The 16,480-nt window shown below is 38.1% G+C and overlaps 1 protein-coding gene across 1 annotated transcript in view; it reads left to right on the top strand.

Annotated features, from left to right (window-relative positions):
• CACHD1 (cache domain containing 1) overlaps positions 1 to 16,480 on the top strand; it is a gene marked incomplete at both ends in the record, with an annotated part of 197,494 nt that overhangs the window by 153,341 nt on the left and 27,673 nt on the right. Inside the window, 5 exon segments of the mRNA XM_084242212.1 lie at positions 2,259 to 2,492; positions 8,915 to 9,064; positions 9,640 to 9,763; positions 10,889 to 11,006; positions 14,957 to 15,125. Coding sequence (XP_084098338.1) covers positions 2,259 to 2,492; positions 8,915 to 9,064; positions 9,640 to 9,763; positions 10,889 to 11,006; positions 14,957 to 15,125 — 795 coding nt within the window.

Genomic DNA, 16,480 nt, shown 5'->3' with positions numbered 1-16,480 from the left:
TGTCCTCATGGAGCTTATTAGCTGGTGAGAAAAACAGATGGACAAAGCAGATGAATTAAATGCACTAGTAAGTGCAGAAGTGAGGAAACATAAGAGGAAGTGACCATTTCTTTTACATTAGATTTGAAGGTCTTCCCAGATACTAAGTAGCTTCTTGCTGCCATGCATACTTTCATCCCCACCAGGGTGTCCTGTGTGCCTGCTGTGTCCTGCAATGCCATTCTTTAAAACCTCCCATTACTTCCCTCTAACTACCTTTATCTCTTCCCTTTCTCCCCTTAATCTAGCGAAACACACTCTCTCATTGCCACTTTTCCTCTCTGCAGATGCCACTCCACAGCCTTGTTCCCTAGGGCTGTCGGTAACCTTACTCTCTCAGTCAGAATTTGAATGGGGATACCGAGCCACTATGAGATTTTTGGTATAAAGAATTTTTCACAGAACTGAAGTGTATATGTATGGGGAAAACTGGAAATGTAAAGATCCCAAAAGAGAAGTGATAACTCAGAGTTCAGTAATGAGCTCTGGTTTGAGGGACCAAGTCATAGCTTGCAGGGATGTCTGGAAGCTTTGAACACTGAGGACTGCTTAGGAGGACTGGGGTGGGGGTCCAGTGGGGATCGTTTGCTCTTTGTGGTTGCTGTTCCTGTGAGTTGTCCATGCAACATCAGGAGTGGGCCTGGGTGAGTGAGCCAGAGGCTGGAAAGGAAACTGAACCCACATCAGCAGAGTGGGTCAAACCAGATCACGTTGGTCCCTCTGCATGTCTCTCAGCAGCTCTAGCTTCACCTCTCAAATCTTTCATCATTTTATTTTTGGTCATCTTTTCAGCATGACCATGTTGATGGTAGAACAGCCCAGCATACAATCCCTCCTGCCCCCCTGCATAGAATTTCTTGATGGAGTAATGTAACCCTGATGACTTTGATAACCCTTCCTACCAATAGTGGTCTTCTTAGCCTAGCAGATACTCCTGTTTGTCGTTTTTCTTTTGCATTTCGAGAGAACCTGGCATGAAGTGACAAAGTAAGGAAATGTGTTTATTGCCTTGAACAGTCTTCTTTTAATCATTCCCTGTGGGAACTGCACAGGGTATAAGGTCAGGGCTCAGTCATGCCTTCCGCTTTGACCTTTACTCCAGCGTACCACTCTGCCCCCATCTCAACTCTGTGTCATGCAAAGGGAGCGATAATGTGGTTCTGACTATGCTTGAGCATTGCATGAATCTGGGCCATTTAAATGCAGTGTGTTAGGAAAGAAATCACATGCACTAGATCTGTCCACAACCTTAGAAATGGACTTCCAAGGCCGGAATTGTATGCACTCTCTATTTAGGAATGATAAAGTCATGTCAGGCGAACCACGAACTCTTCACATTCTTTTTAATGACTAAATAGTTCAAAAACTCCAGGCAAAGCCTTTTTAAAACTGACTGGAAGAATCTCAGTAGTGACTGAAATTATTTGAATTTGTTTACTGGGGGGCATCCATATGGGATCAGTTACTAATCCTTTTGACTGTGTGCCAACAATAGCAAACTAAGTTTTTTAAAAAGGTTTATTAAATTTATTTTTGTGCTATAGATTACAGATGTTGTTCAGCAATACATCCTATTATGCCTAGATCTTTTGCAGTTTTTAAAACCCTCTAAATGTAAAAAATATACATTAAATAAGTCAAATCCAATATTATCCTAACAATATCAAGCATGAAAACATTTGTAATTAAAATGAGCTTAAAGAAACAGGGTTTGGAGGCATCACTAAATGCATCCATAATTCTTTTGTTTTGTTGCATGAGAATTTGGCAAGTGTTTAATAGACAAAGAGGTAAGAAATGAGATGGTAAACCTCTCTCCTTTAAAACTTACAACTTCATCTACTAATTTAAATTAAGCACATGCTTTTTAATCATTACTTTTGCTTTCAAATGTTAAATACAGAAAGATAATTGAATTTTACGATTAAACTTTTAGGAAAGAACGCATTCTTCCTGAATGGGTCTCCTTTATTTACCCATGTGTTTTTCATCATTGCCTTTTGAAGAATTCCTTTGCCCTCTCGGCTACTTAACGAAAGGCTATGTCTCAGGCTTTGTTCCTCAGCAGGCATTGGTATCTGTGACCCAAGTCCAGATTGTCTCTGCAGAGACAACTTTGGCATTGCAAGGCCTCTTCCATACCCTTATAAATTTAAAGGGAAGTTGTTGTATGCACAGGCAACATTTTGCTTCACATGATCCCTTGGCTCTCATTTCAGACGGGGTGACTGGTTTGAAAGAACTGGCTTTTCTGAGAGACTTGGCCGAACAGAATTCAGGGAAGTATGGTGTGCTGGACAGGACAACCTTGCCTGTGATTAAGGGCAGCATGATGGTGCTGAATCAGCTGAGCAACCTGGAGACCACAGTCGGCAGGTTCTATACCAACCTTCCCAACAGGATGATTGATGAAGCCGTCTTTAGCCTCCCCTTCTCCGATGAGATGGGAGATGGTGAGTTGGAGAGAACATCCTACTGAAGGAAAAGGAAAAGAAGTGGACCTGAGGCCGCCAAGACAGAGCTTTAAACTGATGCTCAGTGCTTGCATATAGCATCAGAGCGTCTTGGGGTGGGGGGGCGGGTGCAGGCAATGGCTATCCCTTTCTCTGATCAGAGGGTTGCAAGCACCTGCCATCAGTCCTGTTTTCCTAGAGCAGAAATCCCCAGCCATGTTTCTTCTTCATTGCCCTAACCTTGACATAATGGTTACATAATGGGGACCTTTGTGAAAATTCCCCAATATCCAGTGAATTCGAACTAAAGAGTAACTATGCATCGAAAGTGCTAAGTCAAGTTCAGAAGTACTTAGGATTCTGCCTCAGAGGTGCAGCAACATGGGCATAGTCAAAGAAATAAAGGGTTGACATAAGCAAGAATTTTAAATCCCACCTTTTCATTTAAGTAGTTGTCCTTGGTAATTTGTTTGGTCTCATGCTTTCCCATTTGGTCATTAATTAAAAATGTAATAACACCCTTTTGTAATAAATCTTTCAGGTTATTAGGATTATAAGCTATACCAGTACCTGGCATGCTTCTCAATGACTACTGCTTTTGTTTTACTATTTTACTTTTGTTATTAGTACACAATCCACCATCATCATCCTGATGTCATACAAGTTACCCATCATATGTTGGTTAAAATAATTAGCCTTCATGTGATCAATTTCTTGGTCTGTTAAGTGAGAAAAATCATATTTTCCTCAAGATTTATACACTAATATACATGAAGCCACTAGAATAATGCCTGATCAACAGTATATGCTTAGTGAAAATACAGCCTTTTCCTTTTTCCTCCTCATCCTTATCCTTTTTCCCACATCCTTCCTTCTCCTTCCTTGACAGAGAAGGTTGATGAGGCAGCTAATTATAAGCCAAATCGATACCATCACTAGATGAGAGCTTTTTTTAAATGTTCTTTTAACTAGGAACTCTTACAAATCTAGATATTCAAAGAAAGCTCATGTATAGAACGTAATGGGCCATGGAGAGTGTATTTTCTAGAAATTAAGTAAAAATACTCTATAAGACAGAAATAGAAATTTCTGTAAGTTTATGCTGCACATAAACTCAATTTTATCCTTCCTACTTCTGACAGTCCACAAAATGTGCATAGAACAGAAACTCCCACCTTTATATAGGTTACTTGATTTTAGAGAAAAATGTCAAATTTTATTTATTTATTTTTTATTTTTTTTATATTAAATTTTATTTTTATATTCCCCCATACAATTGCAAACGCCCCATTCTGACCCCAATCTTTCCCCTCCCGCCCCCCACCCCACAAAAAGTGTCTCTGGTTCATAGTTTTTTGTTGATTTTGATTTTCACTTTCTTATATTCATTTTCCTGGTCCCTTATTTAAGTTTTCTAGATTCCTGCTATGAGTGAGACCATCTGGTATTTTTCTTTTTCTTTTTGGCTTATTTCGCTGAGCATGATCCCTTCCAGCGCCATCCATGTTGCTGCAAATTGCATGTGTTTATCTTTTTTGAATGCTGAGTAATATTCCATGGTATATATGTACCACATCTTCTTGATCCAGTCATCTATTTTTGGGCATTTGGGTTGTTTCCAAAGCTTAGCTATTGTAAACAGTGCTGCTATAAACATAGGAGTGCAGGTGCTCTTTGGAATTGATGTTTCTGTGTCCTTTGGGTAAATACCTAGGAGTGGAATTGCTGGATCATATGGAAGCTCTATGTTTAGTAGGTCAAGAAATCACACAGCTCTCCATAGTGGTTGGACCAGTTTGCACTCCCACCAACAGTGCACAAGAGTTCCTTTTTCTCCACATCCTCGCCAACATTTGTTGTTGCTAGTTTTTTTAATATGTGCCATTCTCACTGGTGTGAGATGGTATCTCATGGTAGTTTTGATTTGCATTTCCCTGATGACAAGTGATGTTGAACATTTTTTCATATGTCTGTTGGCCATTTGCATTTCCTCTTCAGAGAAGTTTCTTTTTAGCTCTTCTGCCCATTTTTTGACTGGATTATTTTCTTTGTTGTTGCTGAGTCTCATCAGCTCTTTGCAGATTTTTGTGATCAGTCCTTTATCATTAGTGTTGGGTGCAAAAATGTTCTCCCAGTTGGTGGGGTTTCTCTTTGTTTTTGTTATTGTCTCTTTTGCTGTGCAGAAGCTCTTTAATTTGATGTAGTCCCAGCTGTTTATCTTTGTCTTCACTATCACTGCTTTGGGTGATGTGTCTGTAAAGATGTCTTTGATGTGCAAATCCCGTAGTGTTTCGCCTATATTTCCTTCTATGTATTTTATGGTTTCAGGTCTTATGTCTAGTTCTTTAATCCATTTTGAGTTGATTTTTGTGTATGGTGTGAGGTAGTGGTCAAGCTTCATTCTTTTGCATGTAGCGACCCAGTTTTCCCAGCACCATTTATTGAACAAACTTTCTTTGCTCCAATGCATAGTCTTTGCTCCTTTGTCAAAGATTAGTTGACCATAAATCTGTGGGTTTATTTCTGGATTTTCTGTTCGATTCCATTGGTCTGTATGTCTGTTCTTGTTCCAATACCATGCAGTTTTGATGATTATGGCTTTGTAGTATAGTTTGAAGTCTGGGGGTGTGATGCCTCCATTTCCTTTTTTTTTTCAGTAGAGCTTTGGCTATTCGGGGTTTTTGGTGATTCCATATGAATTTCATCAATAATTGTTCTATTTCTTTGAAGAATGCCATTGAGATTTTGATTAGAATAGCATTGAATTTGTATATTGCTTTTGGTAGGATGGCCATTTTAATAATGTTTATTCTTCCAATCCATGAGCAGGGGATGTCTTTCCATTTCTTTGTGTCTTCTTCTATTTCTTTTAACAGTGTTTTATAGTTTTCTTTGTATAGGTCCTTTGCCTCTTTTGTTAGATTTATTCCCAAATATTTGATTTTTTTTGTTTTGATAATAAAAGGGGTGGTTTTTTTGATTTCTTCTTCTTCAGATTTATTGTTTGTGTATAGGAAGGCTACTGACTTTTGCGTGTTGATTTTGTATCCTGCCACTTTACTGAATTGATTGATGAGTTGAATTAGTTTTTCTGTGGAGATTTTGGGGTTCTCTATGTATATTATCATATCATCTGCAAATAGTGATAGTTTGACTTTTTCTTTTCCTATTTGGATTCCTTGGATGTCTTTCTCTTGTCTTATTGCTCTGGCTAGGACTTCCAGTATTATATTGAAAAGCAGTGGTGAGAGTGGACATCCTTGTCTTGTTCCAGATCTTAATGGAATTGCTTTCAGCTTGTCACCATTGAGAATGATACTGGCTGTTGGCTTGTCATAGATGGCCTTTATGATGTTGAGGTATGTTCCTTGTATCCCAAGGATTTCAAGGGCTTTTATCATGAATGGGTGTTGCACTTTGTCGAAAGCTTTCTCAGCATCTATTGATATTATCATATGGTTTTTATATTTCTTTTTGTTGATGTGTTGGATAACGTTGATTGATTTTCGGATGTTAAACCATCCTTGTGCCCCTGGAATGAATCCAACTTGGTCGTGGTGAATTATCTTATGGATACATTGTTGGATTCTGATAGCTAAAATTTTATTGAGGAAAAAATGTCAAATTTTAAATGCAAGAAGCTTATATGCATTTTACCAATGTTACTGAGTACCAGCCAAGCCAGTCAGGCAGTGATGGGGAGGCACACATCCCACCCTCAGCAAGTGTTCAGTGAAGTCTGGTAAGAGAAAGATCAAGGAATCATATTACTAACATGTGATAGAAACAAAAACTAAGTGGAAACTGAGTCCTATACAAGATGGAGGATTACCCAAATTCTGTTACCAGTAGTAGTTATCAAGTAGAGAATGACCCTTCCTAAAATGGACCTCTCCGACCCACAGAGCCACCCTGAATGCTGTAAATCAAATTCTGCACAAATCTTTGATTCCCTATTGGCTGAGAGCCTGCAACTCAGGCCTGTTTTGTAAATCCTAATCTGGGTTTCAATAATTGGTTTACTGGTCTGTTGTATTCCCCTAGTAGAGAATGTCTTTTTTTCCTTTATGTTTTTCAGCCCATAGAATTATTGGGTGATGCGTCCTCTAACATGGGGTCACTGAGTCTAGAGAAACCCATGTTTATATGACTAGTTCAGACCCTCCACACATTATAATATTTTAATCATATTTCTTTTAAAAAGCAAATCTATGTGCTTTAGGTTAAAGTAGAGAGGGGATTGGGTATTTCATTCAGTGTAGCAAGAGCTTAGCATACTATGAGATAAAGATCTCTACAAGTTGATAATTGGAAAGTAAGACTGTGTTTCTTTCCAGTTTTATTCTCAACACAGAGGAGAATAGAAATGTGAAGTGAACATGTGGTCTCAGAATATTTCTGTTGCACATCATGATTCAATAAAAATGACCTTATTCTAGGACTAAAGCACAGGGGAATGTGGAATGCAGATTACAACCTCTCTCTCCATACTGGCCCTCATAGTGCTGTTCCCATCACTTCCAATCCACTTATGGTTAAGGGATACCTGAGCAAAACACCCCCAGGATGCATTTTTAAAACTGTCTTAAAGACATGATTCTTAAATATTTGAAAGTAGATAGGTAGGTAGGAAGGTAGATAGGTAGGTAGGTAGGCAGATAGATAGATAGATAGATAGATAGATAGATAGATAGATAGATAGATAGATAGATAGAATACTAAAGTAATGCTTTTGAACTTACAATAAATAGATTGATGCCTATTGCATAATACTTTTTTTCCTATCTTATTGAGATATCATTGACATGTAACATTTCATTGGCTTTAGATGTACAACATAACAATTTGAGATAAATATGTGTTGCAAAATGATTACTACAATAAGCTTGGCTCAGTCCACTATGTCAATTACAAATTTTTTTCATGTGATGAGAGCTTTTAAATTGACTCTCCTAGCAACTTTCAAATACACAACAGATTACCATTAACTTTCAGATACACAGTGGAGCACTAAGTCACCATGCAGCACCTTACACCTCTAGAACTTATTTATTTTATAACTGGGCAACTTATTACCAATGTTTCAGTGTTGTGTTCACTTCATCCTCCAGATGATGCATTTAACTGGCCTTTGTGATCATGGCACCTCAATAGTAACTGCATGTGAACATCATAATGTTGGGTGTGGTAGTCCGCTCTTTGTAGAGGTCTTCAAGAGTTTCCAAATTTCTTTCCTGGGTATCTATAGAAGGGCTTTCTGCTCGCCTGCTCAGGCAGGAATGTATCATCAAGTGCAGGGAAGTACAAGAACAAGGTGGAGAGAAACTATCTTTTTTGATTTGAATTTCACTTTGAGTCAGAGATTTATGTAATTGCTAGTGATCCTAGAGATCATTTTGTCTCAGCACTCCATCAGATGCTTGAACAGATCCATCCAGAGAGGTAGCATGGCTTATCCAGTTCATAACTCTAGAGAAGAGCAAGCTGTCCCAGTGCTCAGGGCCTCACATTAACCCACTGTTCCTGTCCTCTCCTGCTGGAAATTCTCCCTCTGCCTTGCTTTTTCCTTTCCCTAATTATCCTATTGGTTTTATATTGCCTGTGAGCTATGAATGGTTTTTTTTTTACTTTAGAGGTTTCAGAAAAAGAAACAAACAAAAAAGCATAAACAACAGCAACTGTATGACCCACAATACCCAAAATGTTTAATTTCCAGCCCTTCACGCAAAAGTTAGCAAACCCCTGCCCCAAGTGCCTAGGCATGCATTCCTTTAGAAGCATAGTGTCTCCTTTAGCAGCCTGGAGTTCTAAGTGGTCAGACAAAAAGATTCTGTACCTTTCTAAATTTTTCTCATCTTCCTGTTTTGTTTTGTGGTTTTTGTTTTGGATAGTCTACATTAATGAAATACATAAGCACTCCTTTACCCATAATCTCTTTTCACTTGACTACTGTGTGTGTCAAACACATGTGAAAATCAAGACTCAGAAAAGTTAGACCAGTGTATGTATAATACAGACAGGGCACAGCTGGGCAAGAACCCAGATTTTTAGGTAACTTAACCAGTGATCTTTCAAGTTCAGCTGACTCTCCCCCACTCCAAAGAGTGGAATGATGTGTAAAGGGCTGCTGATACATTGCCGATGTGTAAGAATATCATGTCCTTTAAGGTTAAAAAATAATGGAAAGTATATAGATGACTTCCTTTCAAACTAGCTGCAATATTTGAGCAGCCAAAGCATTCCATTTCCCTCACACTTTCACTCACTGTATGCTATGTGAAAAGATGGTGCTTGATTACTGGATAGCACAGGAAAGTTTTCTTCCCTGCAAAATGGAGATGACTAATAATAGCCTTCATGGGCCATTGTTTGTCCAGTGCACGTCTAATGTTAATGGATTATTGTTTTTTTTTAACTCATAGGTTTGATAATGACTGTGAGTAAACCCTGTTATTTTGGAAACCTCCTACTGGGCATTGTAGGTGTGGATGTGAACCTGGCTTACATCCTTGAAGATGTGACATATTACCAAGACTCTTTGGCTTCCTATACTTTCCTCATAGATGACAAAGGTAACCTGCTAAAAATTAACCATAACAAAGAATGATTTTTTAGCAACCTAAAGAAAATAACTTGTAGAGAGATATGCTGGTATTAACAAAGTAGGACAAGAATAGTATTTATAGAAAATGTATATGAGTAGCACTGTTCATTTGTAGTGGAACACTGTAAAGATGTCAAAATGAATCTAAAAATTTCTGTATTAGTTTCTATGTTGTCTTAAAGGGTAGGTAACAGTCTTTATACCATCAGGAAATTAGACTTGAGGGTTGAATGACACATAGAATGTGATCCTTTGGGTCAAGATTAGAACATTATATAAAGCAAAAACCAAGTGACCAGTACCTCCATAATGTTCTTGTTTAGACAAGATATTTGATAATCTAAGTGTTTGTCAAGTGTTTGATGCGAAAATCACATAAAAGTAAGTTAAGTTCTTACTGACCTTACATACTATGAAGCTCAGTATTGGGCTGCCATCCCAGTATGGCCAACATTTCAACACTCTTATTAACATTTTTATTTTAGAATCAGTGCTTCCCACAATGTGTTTGCCAGAACCAATGTTTTTGTTTTCTTATTTCAGGGTATACACTTATGCATCCATCTCTTACCAGACCATATTTACTCTCAGAACCTCCCCTTCATACTGACATCATTCACTATGAAAATATCCCAAAATTTGAGTTGGTTCGGCAAAATATCCTAAGGTAAGGGGAAAAGGTGGGGTTTGCTGTATTTTGTTTTTACTCTAAGAAACCATTGAGATAAACTATGAATGTTTATTATAGGGTATAAAATAAGCATATAAATTATTTTAAAGTTATCATCAAAAGTATAGTAGGTGGGCCTCCCCTGGTGGCGCAGGCGGTTGAGCACCGCGCTGTGAAGCAGTCCACAGCCTTTGCAGTGTCGGTTCAATCCCGGCAGGCTGGCAAGGGTCCCACATGGCGCAGCAGCCCTGTTGTGCCCGCTGCTCCCCTCAGCAGTATATTTCTTCAGTCTGCCTGTTCTGTTCCCCACTCTGTCTCTGGTAATCCTCTCCCCCTCCCATGCATCTGGCCTATACCCCGGTTCTTGTATAAATAAATAAATAAATCTTTTTAAAAAAAATGTATAGTAGGTAATTTTTTCCATAAGTAGCCAAATTTGGGGTATTTTGTATAGCAGATAAGGTCTCTCAGAACCTTATTTGGAAAAAGTGTCTCGTAATTCAAATTCTATGTTCATATCTACTTTAATTGTAAAATCAGATATGTTAACTGATTTTTGAAAAATAACTTTACCACATTGAAAAATGTTTGCAAAACGAAAGGTTAAGTTAAAGACCAGCTCCACAGCCTGCCAAAAACATTGCTCGGCAAAGTAGTGTCCATCCAAGTTGACAGCACAATCATACACAACATTTTTTCATGAAATAAAGAACAGATTGGATTTTTTCCAACAGTGATACATTATTTTGGCAGATGGTAACCTATAGAGAAATGGGTCTTTGTGTTCATTGGTTGTAAATTAATGACTGAGTGATTTGAGACAAGTTAGTCTCTGGAAAGAATTAGAATTGGGGGCCAGGGGTGGAGAATAAGGAATGGGTTTTGAGATTTTATTTTACTTTTGTTGTGGGTTTTTTTGTTTTGTTTTTTTTTTTTTTAGTGCAGAGTTGCCAGAATGCTTTACAAAATTCAAAATCTTACATTATCTCTTTCAAAAGTGTTGCGCTTCATTGCTTTTTAAAATCAGGAGGTGGCCGTTGACTCACAGCTTCTTCCCTGCCTTTAATTAAGTGCTTAATTTTATCTTTTGCCCCAAGTATTTCATTCTGTTTGCCAATGCAGCCTCCCTCTAGGCAGCCAGATTATCGCAGTCCCTGTGAACTCCTCCCTGTCCTGGCATATCAACAAGCTGAGGGAAACTGGAAAGGAGGCCTACAACGTTAGCTATGCCTGGAAGATGGTGAGCGAATACGGGGTGCAGTGCTCCTGTATGTGGGAATTCTGGGGATTTTAGGTCTGATAATGTTGCTAATCATTTTTAAAGTGATTGGAGAAAGAAGAGAGACCACACATGTTTCATAACTGGTTTCCCTTTTTTTGCTTATATAACCAGTATTATTCAAGATGAATAAGTCAAACCCTATAAAAGGTTATATAGTAGAAAGTAAACTGTGCGTGGGGCCTCCCCAGTGGCTCAGTGGGTTGAGCACAGTGCTGTGAGGCTGTCCACAGTCTCTGCAGTACGGGTTCGATTCCCAGCCAGCCAGGGAGATACCCACATGGCGCAGCAGACCTCTTCTGTCTCACCCACTGCTCCCCTCAGCAGTGTGTGTCAGTCAGTCTGCCTGTTCTGTTCCCCACACTCTCTGGTGAATCCTCTCACCCTCCCACATCTCTGGCCAGTACCCAGCTCTTGTATAAATAAATAAATCTTTTTTAAAAATTTTAAAAAAAAGAAAGTAAACTGTACCCTTCCCAGCCCCTTTTGCCTTCCTTTTTACCAGAAGTAAAAACTTTGGCCAAATTCCAGAAAATGTTCAGTCACACATAGTTATATGTAGTTCTAGAGTTCTCTAGATGGATGAATAGATCTGTACATTGTCCTTGTGTGTGTACGTGTGCACGCATGCACTTGCATGTGCCTTTAATGGCTATGTAGTAGTATTGCATTATACAAATGAATTGAATTTCTTTTAAACTGTCCCCTATTAATACACATATAGATTAGGTCCACTAGATTCTCCCATTTGAAACTCAGAGTGTGAAATTTGGGAGTTGAAAAGGAAATCTGAAATCCTAAATACTCTCTACTGACATTCTCCAAGGAAGAGACTTTTAGAGTAGAACTTGGATTACCCAGAGTACAACAGATTAACAGTTTAGCCACACCTTGTGACACTCTCTTCAGCTTTGTTTTACTAGCCTCATTCAGACACTAGGCCTCAAGGAAACAAAGAGAAATAGACTCTCATACACTGTCCATATAATTTAGGTTACTTTACTTTACCCCTTTTACTCACCCTTCCCAGCAGAGCATAGCAAGGCTATTATGGGGCCTTAAATGCTGTGATTGACCTACTAAAGAATGTTTTTTTTTTATTTTTAACACCAATTTTAATCACTGACCTTAAAATACACTAATATCTGAGGTTCTCTTTGGTAACCCTATGTGGTGTTTACCTGTTGATGCCAAAATGAATCTTTCATTCTTCCCTTTAGGAACTATGTATGGAACTAAGAAGGATAAAGACTGCTATTCTCTCTGCCCTCATAGAGCATCTAGCTTAGTGTTAGAAGCAGACAATTAAACAGCTTGATGCAATGTCTGTGTCTGGCATAGGAATGACAGGAATTCAGGGTAGCCAGTGATTCTCCTCTGACCCTCTCTGGTTCTTAAAAGTATCAAAATACACAACAGCAGTTACTAAAATAGAAGCAAAAGCAAACACAATGATAAGTGAAACCATTTGAGACATTTATGTTTACAGGCCTAAATCAACTGATATTATTTTGCTTGAGAAATACAGATTCAAGAAAGATGGAAGTCTATTTTTAAATTCTGAGTCAGCTCATTTTCAGGACTCTTTGGAGAATGATTGCACAATCAGCCCTTATATTTACATAACTTTCAAATGAAGATGAATTGCTTAATTTTCACATTGGTGAGCCACACACCAGAATTTTTAATCCAAAAATACACCCTCATTACTTGAAATTGGATGTTGTTAACCTCTCAGAATATATCCTGATTGAATTATATCCATGGAAAATTACATCCATGGAAAATATCTTCATTAGTATTTATTGTCATTAAAAGGGGAAGGAAACAATAGTAAACATATGTAAACTAAGCAATCTTAACATTTTGGGAAGAGATATTATCCTCTTAAGATAGTTTTTCTTCAGTGATACTGGTAACTTCTGGCCTCTATACTTCCCTAAATGGATGTGATCATGTTTTTGTTTCAAGTATAAGTGTTAGCCTTGTCAGAGATCTGAAAATTTCAAGCAGTTTACCATTAAATGAAAAACTAGAGTGGTAATAAATAATGAGATTAAAGATTAAAAGACTTGTCTGGTTACCCAGCAACAAGAACAAATATTTTTAAGCTCTTTAGTTACTTTGGGGGGAGTGAGTAGGTACTCATCTTGCCCTAAGGAATAAAATGGATACATCTATTAACTATAATAGAAGAATATATAAATAGATTTCTCTTGATAATAGTTTAAACCACTTAACATCCATAGATAAATCTGATAGTGATAGATTATTTCACTGAATTAATTCAAATATAATGTGAGAGATTATGTGAGCAAGTTAAGAGATTATTAAACTATGCTGTATAACCCAGAACCTACTTTCAAGCATTCAAGGAGGCTGTATGCTGTGACAGAAGGAACTGTGGACTAGCAGGCAGCATTAGAATAATTCCTGAGCTCCACAGGCATGGTTCACTTCAAAACATGAGTCCCATGGTCAATCAGTGAACAAAACCACTCCTCAGTCATGGAGAGCCCTTGCTAGGCACATTGTAATTCCTCTTCACAGATACGATTTCTTCAACAAAGAACATAATAGAAAGACCTGTATCGGAATTTGTTTTCCTTTCTGGCTGAGGACTCTTTGTGAAATCTTGCTTTTTCCAAGTTCAGGGTAACATTTTATTTTTCTCATACAGAACAGGCTCAATTATAAAGTTATATTCTGGTCATTCTGTTAAAGTTTTGCCTTTTGGTTCCTTGGAACATATGCAATACAGAAAACCAAATGCAAGGAATGACTGTGTGAGAGAGGAAATAGTAAATGCCACTTCAGAACACCCTGTCACTGTCTAATTTGGTGGGTGGAGGAAGAGGATTAAATTTGTTCATCTAATTGAATATCCTTGGCAGTGGTGATTGAAAGCAATTCCAGGAAAATGCAGATTATCTCCTATGTTTAAAAATTTCTGCAACCATTCTCATAAACCCTAAATCACATTTAACTCTAACCTGCCTTGTTAAAAATGTCTTCTTGATCTTTAAGTAAATCCTTCAAGCTGCTTTTAGTTCCAACTGTCCTTTAGGTCCAACTGCATTGGTTATCACTCCCTTTACTTAAAAGCCATCTTTTAAAAGATTTTGTCCATCTCCTGATATAATGGACTTATTAGAAGTTTGTATGTTGAAATCAAGGAACCAGAAGCAAGTAATTCTAGCCTCTCAAATTGATTTTTTAGTGGACATTTTTTCCCACCAAATTTTATTCAAGCATACCTTTCTAGGAACAAAGTAAATTTTAAAGTACTCCTCTTTCTGTATATGAACTTGATAAGTTAGACTAAGCTACAGTTTGCTTGCTTTGGTCTGAAATGACAAGCTAGGTTTTATGAGTGAGTCAGAGGAGTTTCACGAATCTGAGATCCTGGTCATCTCCAAACAGGAAAAAAGTGTTAGCTGGGAATGGAATGAATAACCTGGATTTTTCACAGGCTGCTCCTGACTTCTTTAAAGTGCAAATTGACGATCAGCTATTAGTATAGGCAATCCTCAGAGCACTCATTGCAAGAACATCTATATATTTTAAAATGCATTTCAAACCCAAACAGAAACAAGTGTTGTATTTTTAGTACCACGTTTCAGCGTGTCCCCATTAGCTTTAAGAAGCAAAAGATAGCTAAGGTCACTGTTTCAAGTAATTTTCTAACCCTCTCATTAGCTCGATGATTTTTAGGTACATACATTGATTTCACTTGATCAGAAAGGAAAATAAAAAATGCAATCTTTTGCCAGAGATATTTAGTCCTCCCTCTTCAAGTATCTTTCTATATGAAGATTGAAAATGGGTAACGGAAAATAGCATAAGCAAAATCATTATCCTTAGGAACCTTCATTTTCTGTATTAACAATTCTTTATTGATTTTTTTCTAGGTGCAAGATACTTCCTTTATTCTCTGTATTGTGGTGATACAACCAGAAATACCTGTCAAGCAACTGAAGAATCTCAACACAGTTCCCAGCAGCAAGCTTCTCTACCACCGGCTGGACCTCCTGGGCCAGCCCAGCACTTGCCTCCACTTCAAACAGCTGGCTACTCTTGGTAAAGCCCTTGCACTTCTCAGCTTCCTTAATGGCCTGGTTTATAGCAGTTCACCATAAAAATTAGTTTGAATTTCTTTAAAAAGATGTTGAGTGTACATTGTGCCAGGTAGGGGATACAAATGTGAAAACAGTGTGAAGACTTCCCTTGGGTCAGGTTCTCCAGAAGACACTGAAATATAAGGGTTTGTTGCTGGTGGTTCACTACGGATAGACTCTCAAAAGAAACCAGTGAAAAAGTGAGGGAAGGAGAAAGTTCGAAAGAATTTGATTAGGTAAAGTTTTTACCTATGCCTAATCCTGTAGTGGGGCGGTGGGGGGAATAGGAAGGGGGAGTTTGGAGTGTAAATTTTACATTGGAGTTTGTCCAGTCTCCAGAAAGCGAGCTAAATTTGCTTATTCCTTCGTCACTTTCAGCTGTTGGCAGGTAAAGAGGTTTTAGTAGCCCACCTAGGAGAGTCTATATGTGGCCCTTTGGAAGCAAGCACACAGGTGTGGAGATGCAGCGGGAGGGATGACGCAGTGGTCAGGGGTGCCCAAGGGTTGCAGACACACGTAGCTATGTAGCGTAGCTGCATCTTCCACAGATCCCTGTATTCCAAAGAGCTGTGAAAATAGACAAATAATTCAAAGGAAGCATAAGGGAATTTGCATTTATTATATAACAGGTATTTTACATTTATCCTCTGAATCAGCCTCTTATAGAGGAGGACGTTTGAGTTTATCAGAAATAAGCATTTTCCCAAGGTTACACAGGAAGCAGCAAGGTTGAGATTTGACTCATGCTCCTCTCATCCCATGATCCCTCTTTTAGTGCATGCTGCCATGTGCCAGACACACACTAAGCATTTGTGGCATGTGTTTCTACCACCCATTGATTAAATTTGAGTTGATAAACTCCACTGGTCTAAAACTAGACTGTACAACTGATGTTCTCTTTTTTCATTTTTGGAAAATATTTAGGATTCAAAAAGGTGAATAACTTGAAAATTACTGCTCAGCACACAAACCAAGTAGAAGGAGCACAGTTGGGAAGCAGATCAAGGATAGACGTCACCAGTCTCTAGATTCCCAAGGAAAACATATGTATTTGGTTCTTCTTTTAAATTCCATCCTAGAGAGTTTCTGCCTGGATATGAGATTAAGAAAGCAGGCCAGAGTAAGTGATCCCTCCTATGACACATTCCAGCAGTAGATACAACTTAAAAGAGCTAGAGATGTCAATCAAAGAAAGCTTACTTTAGGTTTGGGAGTTTGCCTTTTCTTCTTTAGACAAAAGAAGATGCATGCCCTTTCATTCATATTTTAAAGAAATGCTTTCTGAAAATCTAAGGTGTATTTGATTTTCTTAAATGC

This window comes from Talpa europaea, assembly GCF_964194135.1.
Source record: "Talpa europaea genome assembly, chromosome: 9".
Lineage (NCBI taxonomy): Eukaryota > Metazoa > Chordata > Mammalia > Eulipotyphla > Talpidae > Talpa > Talpa europaea.
The sequence above is the reverse complement of the archived record's forward strand: the minus strand, read 5'-3'. Positions and strand labels throughout refer to the sequence as shown.